Source organism: Heterodontus francisci, chromosome 20, assembly GCF_036365525.1.
Source record: "Heterodontus francisci isolate sHetFra1 chromosome 20, sHetFra1.hap1, whole genome shotgun sequence".
Lineage (NCBI taxonomy): Eukaryota > Metazoa > Chordata > Chondrichthyes > Heterodontiformes > Heterodontidae > Heterodontus > Heterodontus francisci.
The window spans coordinates 70,644,206-70,665,959 of NC_090390.1; the positions used below are offsets into that span (position 1 = coordinate 70,644,206).

The 21,754-nt window shown below is 42.5% G+C and overlaps 2 protein-coding genes across 5 annotated transcripts in view; one reads left to right on the forward strand and one right to left on the reverse strand.

The window, feature by feature from the left end:
* The window catches only part of sfxn4 (sideroflexin 4), a 40,200-nt gene that overhangs the window by 14,563 nt on the left and 3,883 nt on the right, over nt 1-21,754 (reverse strand). The window contains exons 1-12 of one of the 2 annotated variants that reach the window (XM_068053003.1): nt 20,398-20,576; nt 20,102-20,271; nt 15,008-15,073; nt 11,217-11,291; nt 11,034-11,060; nt 5,397-5,451; nt 4,657-4,682; nt 4,192-4,245; nt 2,738-2,800; nt 1,863-1,931; nt 894-984; nt 2-117 (exon numbers count right to left, since the gene is read on the reverse strand). In XM_068053003.1, the coding sequence (XP_067909104.1) occupies nt 2-117; nt 894-984; nt 1,863-1,931; nt 2,738-2,800; nt 4,192-4,245; nt 4,657-4,682; nt 5,397-5,451; nt 11,034-11,060; nt 11,217-11,291; nt 15,008-15,073; nt 20,102-20,137 (678 nt within the window). In that variant the 5' untranslated portion in view covers nt 20,138-20,271; nt 20,398-20,576. Of the gene's footprint in view, nt 1; nt 118-893; nt 985-1,862; nt 1,932-2,737; nt 2,801-4,191; nt 4,246-4,656; nt 4,683-5,396; nt 5,452-11,033; nt 11,061-11,216; nt 11,292-15,007; nt 15,074-20,101; nt 20,272-20,397; nt 20,577-21,754 lie in introns of those variants that run through there. The other variant, XM_068053002.1, reaches the window with a different exon arrangement.
* Nucleotides 20,787-21,754, forward strand: part of gpam (glycerol-3-phosphate acyltransferase, mitochondrial) — an 80,111-nt gene continuing 79,143 nt past the window's right edge. For 2 of the 3 annotated variants that reach the window (XM_068052996.1, XM_068053001.1), the window contains exon 1: nt 20,787-20,972. The gene's annotated coding sequence lies outside the window, so the exon portion shown is untranslated. The other variant, XM_068052998.1, reaches the window with a different exon arrangement.

Genomic DNA, 21,754 nt, shown 5'->3' on the forward strand with positions numbered 1-21,754 from the left:
CCTTAGTTCCAGCTATCTGTGAGACTCCTACCACATTTCCATTTTTGTCTGTAACTTCAATTCCTTTATCAAATTCAAAGCCTCTAACTACTGCCACATTCAGAGCACTTGCAATCGCTGTTAGGAAAGAGAGCAGTGAAATCAAAATTTGTGAAATTTGTAGCTTATCTCATACTATGAATCCTTCTTGAATCTAAATCTTAAAACATGATGGACACCAATAATTTACAACTAGTCAAGCCTGGGCACTTTCCCAGAAAAATTGATGGGAAAATCATCTTGACTTTCTCATGTTTTCTGGTATTGATAAAAAGCAAAGGGACAGAAAAATTAAGCTTTTTTTTCGCCTCTCTTACATCTCTCTCCATTGTTCCTGGAGTAAGACAGTGGGCAATTTAGCTGCTCTTTAAGTACTTTACCAATTCTCTCCAGACAAAAGCCAAAGGCATATCAAAATGTGACAAGGGCATTTACACTCCAACTGCTCTGACCCTGTAGGGAAAGCTCCCCAGCTTGGTATGTGGTGCAGTGCAGTCATACTAAACAACATGACTGTAAACTATAGCAGAAAAGAAACAGAAAATCTAAAGCTGAAATGTAACAGTCTACAGAACAAATTGTCATGTCGCACAGTTGAGGCCCTCACATTGTTAGAAAGTGTGCCATTTATTTTGGTCAAAACCAAATTTGAATCCATAACATGAGGAATGCAATGTTTTCCTACTTTGTCCCCAGTGTCACTGTCATTCTCATGCAGACATGGTGCAGGTGTAGGATAAGGTACCCTTCAACAATGGACTTTCATCTCAACCTCTTACTGCACCAACGTGCCATTCTGATTCCCAAGAACAATGATACGAGTATTTGACTGTTCCAACCAATTGTTTACTTACCAAGCACAGGAACTGGCAAAATCTTTCTGAACATAGTGTGCATTGCAGGACTGTTAGATGCATAGCGATACATCACAAACTGAGGGAAGACCTAATTTAAAAAAGTTTTAAAAATTAACTATTTACAATAAAATGAATATAAACCATTCCAAATGCTTCATGTACAATGCAAAACTCACTTAGGATTGCTGAAGTAACAGTATGTACAGCTAAATAGCCACAGTAATTTCTGAATTATTATTTTCTATCAAGCAACCTCAGATGAAAGTGTACATGGATATCATGTAAGGACAGGATTGGATTGGAGTGTGATGCCCTCCATTGTTTAACAGTCTATCAACACTCATTGGCTAGGCTTATAAATGAAGAACGCCAATTTGACTAAGTACTGAAGGAACGGCAACACCATCAGAACCAGGTTGCAGCACAAGTTAGCATCTTCAGAAATTGGAAGGAGGAAGGATAAATGACTATTAATTGCACAGCATTCAAAGACTAAAGCCACAATGAATATACAGTGGATACATCCATTCCATTTGGTCAAATTCCTTCACTGCATGTAGATGTTTTCAATCTTTCTAAAAGCACTTTCTATCAACTGTACAATAATTTGAATGATGTTAAAAGGAACATGTTTTAACAAAAAAAAAATAGTGGTAGAAGGTAGATATTAAAGAAGTCTGTAATTAGTTCAATCTAGTGCTAAAAACATTTCTTTAAGCACAAAGACAGTAAAACAGGCAATATACACACAATCTGAATTTTACAAAAGGTTTTTGCTGGTTTCTAGCACTAACCTGGCTCACTGTAATCCAGAAATTTATTTCCCATTTTACCTTAAGTCATGATAACTAGATTATTCTTTACAACCAAACATACATTTCCCAACAAATAGACACACCTTATTGCACAATTGTTAAATCACGTCAGATAATTTTTCATAAAATACATACTATTATGATTACTTACTCCCAAACATGTAGTATAGGACACAGATCCAACCAAAAGGAGAACTTGTTTTAGAGGAATCATTTCATCCTAGAAAGAAATAGCATTTTTGAAAAGCATTACTTGTCTTCAAACACAGTATGCAGATAAAATAATAGATACTTGAAATATTCCTTTTGAAATATTTTCATTTATTGAAATAGTTTCAATAAATATTTGTAGTTCTATATAGTCAGGGGTGTAGAATGCAAGATTTGGGAGGTCTGAAGAGGTAATCTTTTCAAGACTGAAAGAATGAGTTGTACAGATTAGTGTGATTAGTTAGGATTTCAACATTTTGTTTAGAATCAGTACATTATTTCTCCTAAATATTTTGAGCTCTTTGGTATGAACACTTATTTTAGCAACTTCAGATCTTAGCTGCCCTCCATTTGCTCCCAGCTAACTTCTATTTTAGTTCCCAATTATTTTTAAATTCTATGTCTGTGGGGAACAGCGCTTCCAACTTTGGCACTAGTACCCAGATGTTAGCAAGGAGGACATTGCAGGGTTGACTGATCTGGCTATACCTTTGTCATACCAGAGTTTAATGCCTAGGTCTCAACCGAATGGTCCGTCCAATTTTATTCTCTTTGTCCAGGCTTGATGCAACTGTGTGGCTTGTTAGGCTTCTTCAGAGGGCAGTTAAGAGTCAACTATGTTAGTGTGGAACTTGAGTCACATATAGACCAGAATGGCTAAGGATGACTAGGCTCCCTCCCTCAAAAACATTATTGAACTAGTTTTTTTTTTAATGGCAATCTGACAATATCATGTTTGAAGTATTTAAGTCTTCTGGAGCCATTATACACATTAAAAAAATTATTTGACCCAAGTGGAAAGGAATGACAACTTACTTTACAGGTGGTTTTATTTCTGTGTGCCAAGTTGAATCCTGCATTATACGACTGAAAGAGGAACTACAGATGAAGGAGGAAAATAATATTAATGTACTTTCTTATGGCAAGCTTTACTAAACATTACACAACTAAAATTATGTTACAGACTCATATTACAACTGCCTTAGAACCAGTAGCCTGGTTGGAAAGTGCAGAAAACAGGTCTTGGTTTAGTATTTTTTTTTCATTGGTTAAATCTATGTTCTGTAAAATTAAGAACTCAGAACTAGAGTGAGGGACTGAAAATGCTGGAAATACTCAGCAGGTCAGACAGCATCTGAGGGGAGAACAAACAACTTAACGTTTCAAGTGTGAACTGAACTTGAAAAGAAATTACAGATGAACAGCATTTAAAAAGAAACGGAAAAAAGGGAATGGGGTAGGGCAATATCAACAGATTAGTTAGCTGATCTGGGACAAGATCTAACTTAATTTCCTGCTCAAGTGGACGTAAAAGATCCCATGGCACTACTTCGAAGAACAGGAGAGTTATCCCTCAATCATCATCAGAAAAAAAAAAATTGTCATCATTGCTGTTTGTGGGAGCTTGCTGTGTGCAAATTGGCTGCCTCAGTTCCTACATTACAACAGCAACTACATTTCAAAAATACTTCATTGGCTGTAAAGCGCTTTGATACATCCTGCAGTCAAAAAAGAGGCTATATAAATGAAAGTCTCTCCTTTTATCCTTTCTTTTCTCAGTTTACTGGTTCTTTAGGATTAAATTGTCTTGAATAATTAGGGTTCTCCTGTTTCGTACAGCAGGACATGCTCGTTTCCCCCCCCCCACCCCAGTACATCCATTTTTGTAGGAATGATAGTTCTCTCAAGACTTTCTATAAAAGTTTTGTTCTTTGTTTTACAATGATACGCCTTGTATTGTAATTCTCCTATATATCTGTAAAGCCTTCATCGTTAAAAATAAGTGGTGAGTGCATGCATTTCACTTATAACAGCGGATTAATTTATTTGTGCTTCAGGTTGATAAAGCATCAGGTTGAATCTTGTTTGATTACTTAACCTAACTGCGATACAAATCAGTAATCCAATCCTTTTTAAAAGTTAACTTTGCGGAATGCAAGAAACGACACAGGAAGCTGTACACACGCACGCACACACACACAAATTGCTACAATTATTGGGAGAATGAGTACCCAGGGTCACATTTCATATGTCTACTTAATGCCACTTTTCCACTGATTTAGCTATTTTCTCACCATCACCTTGTAATGTTTTTTTTTTAAAAACTGTTCCGTGTTGCCCACTTTCTGACTGTCACCTTTTTGAGCGAATCATATATGAGTAGGTGGGCAAATTCTCTCAGTTACTCACAGAAATGCCATGCTATTCACACTAATTTATGTGTCTGAATAGTGGGAAGCAAAACAGGCCCAGCCAGGAACCATCATCACCTGCCAAAATACAGCGGGTTTCATCCCTCTGTGAGGCAGAAGCATAGCTACAACCTGAAAGTAAAAGGAGAATTAGTTAGATCACTTTGAAAAGTACAATAGGTTTGATTAATTAGGACGATATATTCATACACAGTGCTACAAGTTTAAATCCACAGGCAAGGAAAGAATTTAGTGAAACATCATTGTGCTCAAAAGTTTTTTTCTATGAATTAAGTTGCTTACACATTAAAAAGTTACAACTTTACAAGGCACTACTATATCATAAAACAGGGATATTTACCAGAGGACATTAAAGAATTTGGAAACTGGTATGTTATATTGATATAAACTGCAACTCCTCTGATTCAACGAGCAGAAACTAATTTCTAATATAAACAAACTATTTTGGAAGTAGGGTAAAGGAGTTCATAGATAATTGAACCATTCAACCAAATATTCAGATGTTGGATTTTTAGCACTTACCAAAGTGGCAGCAAATGGCATGAATGCTGGGAGGAGACAGAAAAACAGTAATTAGAAACATATGTAGTCGGACTACTGTTCTATACAGTTCTAGCATAACCTCCCTGCTCTAGTACTCTATGCCTCGGCCAACCATGGAAAGTATCCTGCATGCCTTCTTAACCACCCTATCTACTTGTCCTGTTACCTTCAGGGATCTGTGGACATGCACTCCAAGGTCCCCGTATTCCTCTACACTTCTTAGAATCCTACCATTTATTGTGTAGTCCCTTGCCTTGTTTGCCTTTCCCAAATGCATTACCTCACACTTCCCTGGATTGAGTTTCATTTGTCACTTTTCTGCCCACCTGACCAGTCCATTGATATCTTCCTGCAGGCTACAGCTTTCTTTGTCACTATACACAATTTTATTTGAGACGCATTAATCACACATCGTCATACATGCAAACTTGTATAACAAGCTGGTCTTTTTGTACTGGTTTCTTTTGATCTTGGAGAGCAGCCAGGGATTTACAAGGAGTTGCCAATCTACAGAAAAACTTCTCCAGCAATTAGCCTCTAACTGGCCTTCCGGGTGTGCTTATTTACAGTAACTGGACTTTTAGCTTTAAAAGGGTCAGGCCAGGTTAGCAGCAGACTGGGTTCCAGATTACCCATGAGCAACGTCACAGGAAATCACTTCTGATCCTGAAACAAAGAAACACAAGAATGGAAGTCAACAAATACCGTACAACGCTCACCTGAAGCACGGAATATTGTTGGCAGCACATCACCAGTGTCTGGATGAACCGAAGACTAAGGAGGCAAGTGGGTAAAAAAATGGTCAGTACATTAACCACATCACTGGTGGATACTGGCAAAAATGCTAACTGATGAGTGAGCAGTTTTTGCCAAATTGCATGGTACATATAATGAGAAGCAATTACATTTGCTATAATCAGATATTCAGACATTTGTATCAGTAACAAGATATATCATCACAAAGATTTTCACCTACAATCAATACCATAGAGTGCTGTGTAAGCAGTTGGTCAAGTGTTGTGACTGGTCTCTTATAAAGGAAAGGAACTGTGTTATCATAAAGGCAAATAGAATGTTGGTCTTCATTACAAGGGAACTGGAATACAAAGGGAGGAAATTATGTTTCGGTTGTAAAGAGCCGTATAGATACCTCATCTGGAGTATTTCCTTGAGTACAGAAGATTGAAGGATGATCTAATCAAGGTATTTAATATGTTAAAAGGATTTGATAGGGTAGATACAAAGGAACTATTTCCTCTGGTTGGGGAATCCAGAATAAGTGAACATAATTAGAGCGAGGTCATTCAGGCGTGAAACCAGGAAGCACTTCTTCCACACAAAAGGGTAGCAGGAACCTGGAACTTTCCCAAAAGGCTTTGGATACTAGGACAATTGGAGTTTTCAAGACTGAGAAATAGATTGTTGTTGGGCAAGGACATCAAGAGATATGGAGCAAAAGCCAGTAAATGGAATTGAGGTTCAGATCAACCAGGACATCACTGAGTGGCAGAATGGTCTATTCCTGTTCCCACTTTATTTCCTGTATTTAAATCTCAAATTCATAAAGTGCATTTTCATTTTTTTTTAATGATTCATATTTTGCCTCTTTTCCCAAGTTGTCCACTTTCCTACATTTACTAAATAGGTTGAAAGTTCCCCTGCTCCCATTTTGCATCATTGCTTGCATCAGAGAGTAGACATAAGAAGATAAGAACAGGAGTAGGCCATTCAGCCCCTCGAGCCTGTCCCTCCATTCAATGAGATCCTGGCTGATCCGCTGCCTAACTCCATCTACCTGCCTTTGGCCCATATCCCTTCATATCTTTGCTTAACAAAAATCTATCTATTTCAGATTTAAAATTAACAACTGTTCTAGCTTCAACTGCTGTTTGTGGGAGAGAGTTCCAAACCTCTGCCAACCTTTGCGTGAAGAAGTGCTTCCTAACATCTCTCCTGAACGGTCCGGTCCTAATTTTTAGACTATGCCCCCTAGTTTTAGAATCTCCAACCAGTGGAAATAGTTTATCTTTATCTAGCCTGTCTTTTCCTGTTAATATCTTGAAGACTTCGATCAGATCACCCCTTAACCTTCTAAATTCTAGCGAAAACAGGCCTAATTTGTGTAATCTCTCCTCGTAACTTAACCCCTGTAGTCCAGGTATCATTCTTGTAAACCTACGTTGCACTCCCTCCAGGACCAATATATCCTTCCTAAGGTGTGGTGCCCAGAACTGCTCACAGTACTCCAAGTGGGGTCTAATCAGCGTTTTGTACAGCTGCAGCATAACCTCTGTGTCTTTATACTCCAATCCTCCAGATATAAAGGCTAGCATTCCATTAGCCGTCTTGATTATTTTCTGCACTTACTCGTGGCATTTTAAAGATCTATGCACCTGAATCCCCAAGTCTCTTTGGACATCCACTGTACTTAACCTCTTCCCATTTAGAAAGTACCCTGTTCTATCCTTTTTTGGTCCAAAATGGATAATCTCACACTTGCCCGCATTGAAATCCATCTGCCACAGTTTTGCCCACTCACCTAGTCTGTCAATATCTCTTTGCAATTTTATGCTATCATCTAGACTGGCTTCAATGCTGCCTAACTTTGTATCATCAGCAAATTTGGATATATGAATTACTATGCAATCATCCAAGTTGTTAATGAATAATGTGAATAATTCAGGCACCAACAGAGATCCCTGTGGGACACCACTAGTCACATCCTGCCAATCGGAGTTACTACCTATTATCCCCACTCTCTGTCACCTACCTGTCAACCAACTTCCTAACCATGTCAATAATTTGCCCTCAACTCCATGGGCTTCTACCTTAGTTAACAGTCTCTTATGTGGAACTTTATCAAATGCCTTCTGGAAGTCCATATAAATAACATCCATAGACATTCCCCTGTCCACTACCTTAATCACCTCTTCAAAAAAATTCAATGAGATTTGTCAGGCATGTCATTCCCATCATGAATCCATGCTGGCTGTCCCTGATTAACTGAAATTTTTCTAGGTGTTCAGTTACCCTATCCTTGATTATAGACTTCAGCAACTTGCCCACCAGATGTCAGGCCAACTGGTCTGTAATTTCCCTTTCACCCTTCTTAAAAAGTGGAGTGACATGTGCAACTTTCCAATCCAGAGGGACCACTCCTGAATCTAGGGAACTCTGAAAGACTATAGTTAGAGCATCTACAATGTGCTCCCCTACTTCCTTTAACACCCTCAGATGGAAACCGTCAGGTCCTGGGATTTCTCACTCTTTAGTTCCATGAATTTCCTTGTTATTGATGTTTTACTTACGTTAATTGTATTAAGTCCCTGTCCCCTAATGGCTATTAATTTTTTCGCGACTTCCGGCAAGTTATCCTCCTTTTCAACTGTAAATACTGAGGCTAAGTAATTGTTCAACATGTCGGCCATTTCCCCATTATCAATGACACTATCTCCAGTTTCAGCTTTTAGTGGGCCTACATTGCTCTTGACCACCCGTTTTCCCTTTATGTAACTATAAAATTTCTTCTTATTGATTTTGATGTCCCTTGCAAGTTTCCTTTCATAATCTCTTTTAGTAACTCTTATAAACTGCTTTGTGACCATTTGCTGGTCTTTGTATCGATCCCATGCAGCCGGATCTGTGCTGCGTTTTGCATTTTTGTAAGCCCTTTCTGTTTGTTTTATGCTATCCCTAATCTCTTTAGTTGTCCATGGCTGTTTTTTCTGTGAAATGGAGTTTTTTCCTCTCAGGGGTATATACTCGCTCTGTATTTTGTTAAATGTTTCTTTAAATATTCTCCACTGTTCTTCAGTCATTTGACCCATTAACAGATCTACCCAGTTTACCGTGGACTGTCTCTGTCTCATCCTGGTAAAGTCAGCCTTACCCAAGTCTATAATTCTAGTAGCTGATTCATGCTTTTCACTTTCAAACACTACCTTGAATTCGATCATGTTGTGATCACTATTTGATAAATGTTCACGCAGTTAGGCTACTAATTAAATTTGGCTCATTACTCATAACTAAATCTGATATTGCCTGTCCCCTTGTTACATCTGGGACATATTGCTGTAGGAAACTATCCCAGACACATTCCAGAAATTCACTACCTTTCTGACAGGTGCTAGTCTGTCTCTCCCAATCTATGTGTAAGTTAAAATTCCCCATTAATACTACTCTGCCTTTGTTACACACTTGCCTAATTTGTGCATTTATACTATTTAACACCTCAGAACTGCTACCAGGGGGTCTATACGCAACACCTATTACAGTTTTAGATCCTTTTCTGTTCCTCAATTCCACCCATAAGGCCTCCACTGGATGCTTTCCCCTCATTATGTCCTCCCTCACCAATGAGGTGATATTATTTCAGTAAGGCTACTCCACCCCCTCTGCCATTTTCCCTGTCCCTCCTGTAAACTTTATAACCAAGTATATTAAGTTCCCAGTCCCGACCATCCTGCAGCCACGTCTCCACAATGGCCAACACATCATAATCTTCCATTTGAATTTGCACCTGCAGCTCATCTAGTTTATTCCTTACACTCCATGCATTTGTATATAGAACTTTTATTTGGGCTATATCCCCTAACCTGTCCCTCAGCACTGATGCTTTATTCGCCTGTTTAATATTTCTCTCTTCGAGTTTAACCAGTATACTTCTTGCAGTTTGGTAACAATCAGCCTCACCACTAACCTGCATTCCTACCTTCTCCTTTAACTTCCTGTTTTTCCATGCAACTGAACCCTCCCCGCCCCTACTATTTAGTTTAAAGCCCTATCTACAGCCCTAGTTATGCGATTCGCCAGGACTCTGGTCCCAGCATGATTCAGGTGGAGCCCGTCCCATCGGAACAGCTCCCTCCTTCCCCAGTACTGGTGCCAATGTCCCACGAATTAAAACCCATTTCTCCCACACCAATCTTTGAGCCACGCACTTACCTCTTTAATCTTATTGACCCTTTGCCAATTTGCTTGTGGCTCAGATAGTAATCCGGAGATTACCATCTTTTTGGTTCTGCTTTTTAATTTAGCCCCTAGCTGCTCAAATTCCCTCTGCAGAACCTCTAACCTTGTTCTACCTATATCATTGGTACCTACGTGGACCACGACAACTGGATCTTTCCCCTCCCACCCCAAGTTTCTCTGCAGCCCAGATGAGATATCCCGAACCCTGGCACCAGGTAGGCAACAGAGCCTTCAGGACTCTCGATCCTGGCCACAGAGAACAGTGTCCATGCCCCTAACTATACTATCCCCAATTACGACAACATTTTTCTTTTCTCCCCCCACTTGAATGGCTCCCTGTACCACGGTACTGTGGTCAGTTTGCTCATCCTCCCTACAGTCCTTGCTCTCATCCACACAGGGAGGAAGAATCTAGAACCTGTTGGACAAGGACAATGCCTGAGGCTCCAGCAGTACTACCTCCTGGATCCCGCTACCTGCCTCACTCATAGTCACACCCTCCTGTCCCTGACCACTGGCCAAATTCAAGGTAGTTAATCTAAGGGGTGTGACTACCTCCTGAAACACAGCATCCAGGTAACTCTCCCCCTCCCTGATGTGTCGCAGTGTCCGAAGCTCAGACTCCAGCTCATCAACTCTGACCTCCTGAGCCTGTGCAAATGCCACTCGAAATGATGTCTTTAGAGATGTGAAAAAGCAGATGGGAAGGAGATGCAAACTACACATTTACCAATTCCCCTTACTTATAAAGAAACACCTAATTCTCACTTGTCATATCTAACCTGCACACACCAAAGCAAATTCAGTGACGAATTAGAGGTACAAAAGTCTCGGCACCCAAGTTGACAATTTAATTTTGAAGTTCATCATATTTTGGTTTCCTATAGAAGTGTGGTGTTTAACTACTATTCAGAAGGACTAGGTTTGAATTCAAAGTATCCTATTAACTGGTATCTTTTATTAGCTGTTTGCTGTGGATTTGCTTGTGGACATAATACAAGAATTTCCCATTCAACCCTCAACCAAAACTATCAGAGACACTAATTATCTCACTGCTGTTTGTGGGATCTTGCTGTCCATATGTCATGTTTGCCAGCAGCCCATCAGCCACTACACTTCAAAAGTAATTAATTGGCCATGAAGAAACATCCTGAGGATGTGAAAAGGTACTATATAAATGCCAGCTCATAGAAATTACATCACGGAAACAGGCCATTCGGCCCAACTTGTTCCTGTTGGTGTTCTTTCTTTCACATGTCCATCATTAATGTTTTACTGAGATTCTTGTGATAGCAAGGAGCATGATCAAGTTACAGACAGGATCTTAGTTACAGATTTATTGCGTCCTTGATGAGTTCAGCCAGCTTTCAAGAAATTTTGCTCACCAGAATAAGTTTCAATGCTTCTTTAATCTGAAAGAGGAAAAAGATAACAGTTGAAAAACGTATGGAACAGTTAAACATAAATAATCAAAAATAAGTTACAGAAGTAAATAAGCTTTTAATGAAAACCTCCGAGAAGATGGCTACCTCTTACAGTAGCTTATTTCTGCTCTCTGCCTCACTCACCTTTTCATCTTTCACGGTCTCCTTCAGACTCGGGATACTGTAATGTAGCAGAGTTCGAGCATTTTCTATTTCCTTCTGTTGAAGAATACACAAATACAGTTTTTAATAGCTACATTTTTATTTTATTGGAGGCAATCAGCTGATACCGACTTCCGCTCCTTAACTTGAACACTGCACAGTGTCATGTAGCATCCTCAAATCATTTTAATTAATCTCAACTTTTACAATTGTTTTTCCACTAGGTGATGCGGCCATCAACAATGCATCAGCTCCAACCTTCTGTTTCATTAAGTGCTAGGACACAGATTCATGCCACAAGATTCCACTGTGGGGTGGAAGGCAGGGAGAGGATTCGCTTTCCCAACTACATCGCAGCATGAGGACCCGGACAGAAGCGTGCATTTCATCAAAGGCAGGAAGGAATAAGAACGGGAAATGCGCAGGGAATATCTTCACAGCTCTTGGTGACAGTACTGAGACAGGCAAGACAGCAGATCATCTGCTCCTCTCTGGTGCAATCCTGGGGTAGATTTTCCAGCAGATGGATATGAATGGGTGATAAATCTCCCTTCTAGACTGGGGAAAAAAAGGGAACAAAGGTCTGTTCTTTTTCCATCCCTTCATACTGTAAAATCCAAAACCTCCAAAAGACATAAATTGGCAGCATACTTTCATCACCCGCACCCCCCCCCCCCCCCTCCCCTGCATGCTTGTAAGTAAATATAACACAGGGAGCAAGACTGAACAGAATTTTTTCCCTAAATTGAAAGTTACAAATCAAAAGATAAAACTATCGGCAGATTTAGCATGGTATTGCTCATGATAAGTTGGTGCATTTTTGTCTGTGAAGGGCATAAGATGTCTCATACTACATTAAATGACTTTATCAACAGCATAAGGGGCATATTGTTCATCCTAAACCCGCAGGGTAGCAATCCTGGAGGTGAACAATAATTCAGAATAATAAGCTCAATGAATAGAGAGCAAGCCACCTCATACTTTGTGGATAAGGTGATGTTGCAGTTCATAGGAAATGTGGGCTTTCCTAGCTGTCCTTTGCACTGGATATATGGAGAAAAGTATATATAGAGCAATTGAATTATAATATTTCCCTGTGTAATCTGAACAGTTTTGGGTTTTGGCTCTCAGACTGGAACTGTCAAGGTGTTGTAGAAACAGACTGGTTACAACACAAAAGGAGGCCATTCAGCCACCTTTCTGGTCCCACTTCCCCACCTTTTCTTCATAGCCCTGCAAATTTTTTCCCTTCAGATAATTATCCAATTTGGTTTTGAAAGCCATGATTGAATCTGCCTCCACCACACTCTCAGGCAGTGCATTCCACATCCTAACCACTCGCTGCATAAAAAAAACTTTTCATGTCACTGTTGCTTCTTTTGCCAAAACCCTTAAATACTTCCAACAACGGGAAAGGTTCCTCCCTATCTACTCGTCCCGACCCCTCATAGTTTTGAGCACTTCTATCAAATCTCCTCTCAACCTTCTCTTCTCCAAGAATTACAAACTTAGCTTCTCCAACCTATCCACGGAAGTGAAGTTCTTCATCTCTGTAATCATTCTCGTGAATCTTTTCTCCACCCTCCCTAATGCCTTCACATCCTTCCTAAAGTGTGGTGCCCAGAACTGGAAATAACACTCCAGTTGAGGCCGAACCAGTGGTTTGTACAGGTTTATCATACCTTTTTTGCTTTTGGACTCTATGCCCTGACTTATAAAGCCCTGGATCCCATATGTTTTATTAACTGCTTTCTCAACGTGCCCTGCCACGTTCAATGATTTGTGCACATACCCCCTGCAATCCCTTTAGAATTGCACCCTTTATTTTATATTGCCTTTTTCCATTCTTCCTCCTAAAATGAATCACTTCACACTTTTCTGCATTAAATTTCATCTGCCACTTGCCTTCCCATTCCAACTGCCTGTCTATGTCCTCTTGAAGTTGATCACTATCCTTCTCACAGGTCACAATACTTCCAAGTTTTGTGTCATCCGCAAATTTTGAAATTTTGCCCTGTACACCCAACTCTAGGTCATTAATATATATCAGGAAAAGTAGGGGTTCTCACAATGAGCCCTGCAGAACCCCACTGTATACCAGTGTTCTAATGCGGAGACAGATGTGGGTGTCTGTCAATAGGTTCAAGCAACAACACAGAAATAAACTCCATACAATCGAATTCATTTATTGTATTTAGTTTACAGACATCCACCTTTCTGTGGATTATGCGAAATGATCCTGCAACGACAATGACATATTTGTCTTCAATCAGTGTTACTTCAGTTCCCTTTTTTAAACTTTCATTGGCATGACTTCCACTTTGCACTCAGATGTATGCAGATCTCCTGTGGCATTGCTCACAGTAAGTCAGATGACACATTGTTTTATGATGTCTGGAACATTTACCATATAACTTGCAATGCATAATGCTGGAACGAAAAGACAAGACTTGCATTTATATTGCGTCTTTCACAACCACTGGACATCCCCAAGCACTTTACAGCCAATGAAGTACTCTTGAAGTGTAGTCACTGTGGTAATGCAAGAAACATGGCAGCCAATTTACACACAGCAAGCTCCCACAAATAGCAATTTGATAATGACCAGATAATCTGTTTTTGTGGTGTTGATTGAGGGATAAATATTGGCCTGGACACCCAGGGCTAACTCTCCAGCTCTTGTTCAAAATAGTGCAATTAGATCTTTTACATTACCCCGAGAGCACCTTGGTTTAACATGTCATCTGAAAGACGGCACATCTGACAGTGCAGCACTCTCTCTGACTGCACTGGGGTATCAGGCTTGATTTTCGTGCTCGAGTCTCTGGAGTGGGACTTGAACCCACAACCTTCTGACTCTGAGGCGAGAGTGCTACCCATTAAGCCACAGCTGCTAAGGTGGAGCTGCATTTACTCTGGACTGTCTCTTTAAGGCTGCAGAACCTAATCCGTTAACAGACAAGGCATGAGGTCAATTAGGTTACTTGCTATTATTGAGATATACTTGCAGATAATCAGGTGCTTCATCAACTTCAGATTAGAAGAAGCCAGCTTGAAATGAGTGGCATTTTCTCCTATACATTTGACATTCTGAAATATGAGACACACATTATCTGGTCATTTATCTCATTACTGTTTGGGGGATCTTGCTGTGCGCAAACTGATGTTACCTGCATTGCAACAGTGACTACACTTAAAAAGCACTTCATTGGCTGCAAAGTCCTTTTGGTATTTTCTGAGGCTGTGAAAAGCACTATATAAATGCAGATTCTGTATTTTTTTCAAAAATGCTGAATTGTAGAACACGATAACACCTACAACAAGCATGAGCTTTATTCCTATCTAGTGGTTATTTTTGTAGAGGGCTATAATACCATGCAGTGCTGCACTTGAGTGAGGCTCTATTACATGCTGTTACACTCCAGAAAGCCAGCTGCTGAAGGATAGGTTTGGAGCCAATCTTAACACACTTTTGTACACATTTATTTACGGCGATACGCATTGCAAACACAGTTTCAGTCTTTTCCTATTTATAGGAGCACAAGTGAATCCCCAATTAATATCCACCACCTGCATACAATTAAACATAAATAATATACAATTAACACCCACTACCTCATGCAGAGGAGGTTACAGAGATAGGGAGGGGCAAGCCATGGAGGGATCTGAAAACAAGGATGAGAATTTTAAACGATTAAACATTATTCAAACCCCTTCAGTTAAAAAAAATAACTCTACACGTAATCAACGGTTTTAAATTAAATTCTGCTTACATTTGATGCTAATAATGTTGACGGGTCCAGGATATCCAGCCACTGAAGCAACCTATGGAAGAAGGACTGCAGAGCACAGCAATCAAACTAAGTGCAATAAAAACAACATAAGCAAGAGCAGATTTATAAAAGAACGACTGTGATCTATTATTTATGGACAGTGAACATTTTCCCCAAGTAAGGAGATACTTGAAAGTACTGTGCAGTCAAAAGCCAGAATAGGTTTTCCCATTAAGCTGTTTTTCCTGTTAGGTGTAAACATTTGTTACAAACAGTCTCTTTCCATTAGAATTACAAATATTTTCCTCACAGTTCTTATTGTTAAACGACTCAGAAGTTAGCAAAATTCTGTTACCACAGGAGTGGTGCCAATAATTAAGGCAGAATTCGACCAAACATCATCCCAATCAAGACTACAGTTGTCAGAGGCCTCAAGTAATTCTTTTAAAAAATGGGTTTAAAAATAGCAATCAATGCATGTAGCGCTAAGAATGCTACGTGATGAGTTTGGACCTTGAAGTGCTTCACGGAGGTCAAAGGTTGTTCTTGCAGGAATGCGACCACACCTCAGCACCTACAGGCAATGGTCGTCCTATGGGCTACTGATTTGGTCAGGTGACAACAATTGCCGTTCCTCTGGCTTGGGCATTCTGCTGCAAGGAAGACAATGTCACTATCACCCAAGTAAAGGAGGTGGTGAGCACTCGCATCCTTGTAGCAGGCGTACTGTACAAAAACACTCTGCTCTAGCTAGTCAATGCGTATACCCCAGCTCTAAAGAGCGAGCGACTGGCCATCTGCTGCTGGCAACATCCAGCTGGGTCATTCTAGGTGATAAGTTCAGCGGCATTATCAATGATGATCTGACAGAGTTCAGACTCCAGACGGAAGCAGTAAAAGACACCACGCTACGCAACATCTTCAGCAAACCTGCAGATGGAGCACCCAGCAGATACACCTGATCAAAACCAGGTGTTTCCTCCATTCCAGGATAGACTTCCCATTTGTGACACATTCAACAGTCAGATCCACTGACATCAAGCCAGTGCTCTTCCCTGACCACTGCCTCCTACTGGCTGACTGCCACCTACAGGAAAACCAGAGGGTTGGCTGGTGGGGGCGGGGGGGTGGTGGGGGGGGGGTATGGAAGCTGAACATGAAACTGATGCCCAGAAAACAATAAGGAACTCAAAAGGGTTTACAAAAGTTGGAGAACCATGAAATCCCTTTTTGATTCCTCAGCGCACTGCTGGGAAGCGATCAAAACAAACATCAACAGATTCTTCATCCTCAAAGATGTTCAGAGGGCAAGAGAGACACCCACACACTCCACACCACACAATGTCCTGACTCCAGAAAAGCATGCAGTCTTTTCCTGCTGCAGTCGATGGGGGCCAATGTCAGGGAGGATCTCCAAGAGATGAAGACTCAGCAGGCATTGCTCTTCTCCTCAGAGCCCTTCAAGATCATCTTCTGGTCCAGAGGCTGCTCCTGGAGCAGGATGAGACATCCTTGCACTCCTTCTTCCAAGAAGTGCACAGAGAGCACTCTGCGATCAGCAGTCTAATAAAGGAGACGGCCGAGTAACATCATTGTAGCCTGGCATACTAAGGATCAGCGAATCCTTTTATGCCAGGCTGGATGATGTGAAGCTCAGACAGCACAGCCTCCTAGTCTTTCCTGTCCTCTATTACAGAGGTCATAGATGATAGCAAACGGGAGAGGCTGGAGAAGCAGCAAACTCTGGACGAACTGACAAAGGCCATCGGGTTCCTCAAATAGAGTTAAACTCCTGCAAGCAATGGCTTACCGGCCAAGTTGTATTCGAAACTGTGGGACTGGATTGGCCCAAACCTGCTGGAAGTGTACAAGAGTATGCTTCTGGCCAGCAGCGTGTCAGAATCCATGAGGAAAGGCATCTACAAGCAGAAGGAAGAGATTAGAAATTGCTGGCCTGTTTCACTGCTTAACATGGTCTGCTCTGGAGTTGTTGATTCACCCTGATCAGACCTGCACTGTACCCAACAGGAAGATCTCCGACAGCCTCACACTACACAGGGATACAATCGCCTACGTGCGGGACAGTGGAGTGGACCCCTGCCTCATCAGCTTGGACCAGGGAGAAGGCCTTTGACAGAATATTGCACACCTACACAATGGACATGCTCTCCAAAATGGGGTTTGGAGCAGAAATCTGAAACAGAATCCAACGGTTCTACACAAACATTGGTAGCACAGTTTTAGTCAACGGATGTGAATCGGAAAGCTTTCCAATCAAATCTAGAGTCAGGCAAGGCCGTCCTCCTCTGTCATATTCATGTCATATCGAACTCTTTGCCGAGTCCATCAGGAAGAATGCAGGCACAAGAGAAGTGAGGATCCCAGGTAGTGGAGTGCTCAGGTCAAAGCCTCCCTGTACATGGATGACATCGCTGTCTTCTGCTCAGATCCATTGTTGGTTCGCAGACTGATGAGCATCTGTGACCAGTTTGAAAAGGCCTGAGCAGTCAGAGTAAGTGGCAGAAAAAGCGAGGCCATATTCTTTAGAAAACTGGACCAACCAATCCTTTATCCCCTTCACTGTTATGTCAGACTACCTGAAGTTGCTGGGAATATGGTTTGGAGGGGCTGAGACATGCACCAAGAACAGGAAGCAGATAGCGAAGGTGAAACAAAAACTGGGCACATGGGAACAACACTTCCGATCGATTGCAGGCAAGACCCTGGTCATCAGGTGCGAGGCGCTCTCGGTGTTGCTGACAACGGTGCAGCTCTGGCCCATACCCTGCTCCTGTGCCACGGAGGTCACCCAAGCCATCTTCCCCTTTATCTGGAGGTCGAAAATGGACCACATCCACAGGGACACAATACACAGATCTCCGGATAACATTGCTGCAGAAAGTTCCCTTTAGTTAGACTATGCTGCACCACCTGTCCGTCATTGAGAAGTTTGTAGCGGAAGACACTTTTGACCACAAGTCAATCAGGTAGTGGTCTGCACATTAGATCCTTGAGGTCCTGCGGAAAATGGAGATTGTGGATTATGTCGAATGGTTCTTCGAGCAGGCTGTCAAAGTAATTTGATACAATGCCTCATTGTCAGAACTTTCAAACAAGCATCAAGATATAGCTTAGCTTGTGGTGAGAAGGGCCCTCCCCATCAGACCCTTCATGTACAGACGGAGTTTCAGCGTCACCGTAAGCTGTACTGGAGGCGACTGCAGTGGGGAAGAGACTATCATCTATCTCTACTTGAAATATGTGTTTGAAGAGAGACGCAATGGTTTTCATCAAGGTTCATCCTGAACAGTTCCGTAACACAGGACTTTGTGCTCTATGGACTGTTCCCAGGGATGGATGCTGACACAGACATCAACTGCTCCAAGAAAACCATCAACTCAGTGAAAGGCACCCTTTAGTCCATCCAAAACTTGTAGGTTTTCTGGTGCAAGGAGCTATCTGCGACTGTATTGCAGACTGACACATTTCAAGGTCTGGAATTACATGCTGTGGGATGCAATGAAGCTTGGTGCAGTCACTGCAAAGGCTCAATGGGGAAAGGCCCCACGTTAGGGCCTTCAACATAGCATAATGAGCAGATGGAGCCAGTGTAAAACCCCCTGGGGCTGTATGTATGAGGGAAAGTTTAATATGATATAACCTAATTGTTCTGTATATGTAAATTGCAACTTCAGTATTGCATTGTGATGCGTCCTTACAAAACTGACAGAATATATTTTTGAAACAAAATCAAACTGTGGGTTCTTTTACATAAAAGCAAAATACTGCGGATGCTGGAATTCTGAAATAAAAACAAGAAATGCAGGAAACACTCAGCAAGTCTGGCAGCATCTGTGGAGAGAGAAGCAGAGTTAACGTTTCAGGTCAGTGACCCTTTTTCAGAACTGGCAAATATTAGAAATGTGAAAGGTTATAAGCAAGTAAAGCAGGGGTGGGGCAAGAGATAACAAAGGAGAAGATGTAGATAGGACAAGGTCACAGAATAGCTGATCAGAAGGTCATGGAGCAAAGGCAAACAATATGTTAATGGTGTGTTGAAAGACAAGCATTAGTACAGATAGGGTGTTAACGGACTGCAAATTGAACAGCCACAAGTACAAACATGAAAAAAAACAGTGGGTAAGCAAACTGAACAAACTAAGATGAAATGAAATAAAATAAAAACACAAAAAAAAAAATATAAAAAAGAAAAAATAACTAAAAATAAAAGTAAAATGGGGGGTCAGCCATGCTCGGACATTATTGAACTCAGTGTTCAGTCCAGCAGGCTGTAGTGTGCCTAATCGGTAAATGAGACGCTGTTCCTCAAGCTTGCGTTGATGTTCACTGGAACACTGCGCCAATCTCAGGACAGAGATGTGAGCATGAGAGTGGGGGGGAGGGGGGGGGGGGGGGGGGGTGGAAAAAGAGGCGGGATGTGTTGAAATGGCAAGCAACTGGAAGCTCAGGGTCATGCTTATGGACTGAGCGGAGGTGTTCCGCAAAGCAGTCACCCAGTCTGCATTTGGTCTCCCCAATGTAGAGGAGACCACATTGTGAGCAGCGAATACAGTATACTACATTGAAAGTACAACAAGTAAATCACTGCTTTACCTGAAAGGAGTGTTTGGGGTCTGGGATAGTGAGGAGAGAGGAGGTAAATGGGCAGATCAAACACCTCCTGAGATTGCAGGGGAAGGTGCTATGGGAAGGGGTAATGGAGGAGTGCACCAGGGTGTCGCAGAGGGAACGATCCCTTCCGAATGCTGACAGGGGAAGGGAGGGGAAGATGCTTTTGGTAGTGGGTTCTTTTACCAACAACAGAGCGCAAGGGAAGCAAACACAATTGTCCAGGTCCAGAATAGTGGAGGAGGTGTATGGCAGGTTAAGCTGGAGGTCGTTGCAGCGATGAGAGTGCAGCAAGGTCATGGTGGGATTTGTGAATGAGAATGCAGATTTTGAATTCTTTGGAGGACAAGGATGCCATGCTGCTGAATTATAAATGACACCAGCAACAATTTAGAGGGGGTGAATTGGTTAAAACATTTAGCAGCTTAACGTATTAATCAGTGACTCCGTTGCCTACCCTCTTACCTGTTCCCTTCTCCACTGGCCAACGTTCACTTCCATGGATCCCGAATAAAGCAGCACTTGCCTCTGGAGCCGTGGTTCACTGGACTGGGCCGCCGCAGGTCCAGAGCCTGCCCACAACCGCCATCTTGAAATGAAAGCGAGGCCGCCTTCTCCTGCCCTATTTAACCTCCCTATGAGGGAAATGAAGGCATGAAAATTACATCAAAATCAGAATAATATAACATGGTACCGCGCTGTTAATATCAGGAGCTGTTTATGCATCTAAAGTATCAAGAAAAAAATCGCATCAGACAAACCAGATGAAAATCGAGTTGGAACCAGCTGCTACGCCACCGTGCGGATGGGAGGAACGGAGAGGGCGCCACCGTGCGGATGGGAGGTGAGGAGATGATGCTGATGTGTGCTTGGCGGAGAGGAGACAACGCCGGCATGCGGCTGGAAAGAGAGGAGACTGCTCTGGTGCCTGGCTCGGAGGAGTGGAGACAGCGCCACCGTGCGGCTGGGAGGAAAGGAGACGGCTCTGGCGTGTGTCTCGGAGGAGTGGAGACAGTGCCACCGTGTGGCTCGGAGGTGTGGAGACAGCGCTACCGTGCGGCTGGGAGGAGCGGAAATGGCGCCACCGTGTGGCTCGGAGGAATGGAGACAGCGCCACCGTGCGGATGGGAGGAGAGAAGACGGCGCTGGCGTGTGGCTCGGAGGAGTGCTGTTGAAGATACGTCGCGTGTATGCATGCGGTTCGGAGTTTCTCCTGTGTGTGGCAGCTCGATGAGACCGGGACGGCGGATTGTGTGTATGTCGGTGCCAGTTGTGGTTGCGAGGCGATGCCTTGGCGGTTCCGGAGTCAGGTCTGAGAGCATTACGATGTCCTGAGGTGAGTGGAAGGGTCGCCGGCGATGCCGCGGGTGGGGGCGTCTGGCCTGACCCGGCCCAGGAGGGTCTGAGCGCTCGGCACCGCCGGCTGTTGGAGTCCCGGCCCCGCGCGTACCGGCGGCGCAATCAGGGACCTGGAAAAGACCACGCTGGATCAAGGTACTGAACCATAGACCCCGAGGGCTGGAGGAAGAATAAGAGAGAAAGACCCCAGAAATGGAGAGAATGAGGGTGGGAAAATCATAGTGGAGAGATTGAGAGACCCCCAGAAATCAGGAATATGCTGAGGGGAGAGATTGAGAGATCCCCAGAAAATAGGAAGATATTGAGGGGAAAGATTGAGAGACCCCAGAAAATAGGAAGATAGTGAGGTAGGAGATTGAATGACCCACCCCCCCCCCAGAAAATGGGAAGATACTGAGGGGAGAGATTGAGAGACCCACAGAAAATAGGCAGATACTGTGGGGAGAGATTGAGAGATCCCCAGAAAATGGGAAGATATTGAGGGGAAAGATTGAGAGACCCCAGAAAATAGGCAGATATTGAGGGGAAAGATTGAGAGACCCCAGAAAATAGGAAGATAGTGAGGTAGGAGATTGAATGACCCCCCCCCCCCCCCCCCAGAAAATGGGAAGATACTGAGGGGAGAGATTGAGAGACCCACAGAAAATAGGCAGATACTGTGGGGAGAGATTGAGAGATCCCCAGAAAATGGGAAGATATTGAGGGGAAAGATTGAGAGACCCCAGAAAATAGGCAGATATTGAGGGGAAAGATTGAGAG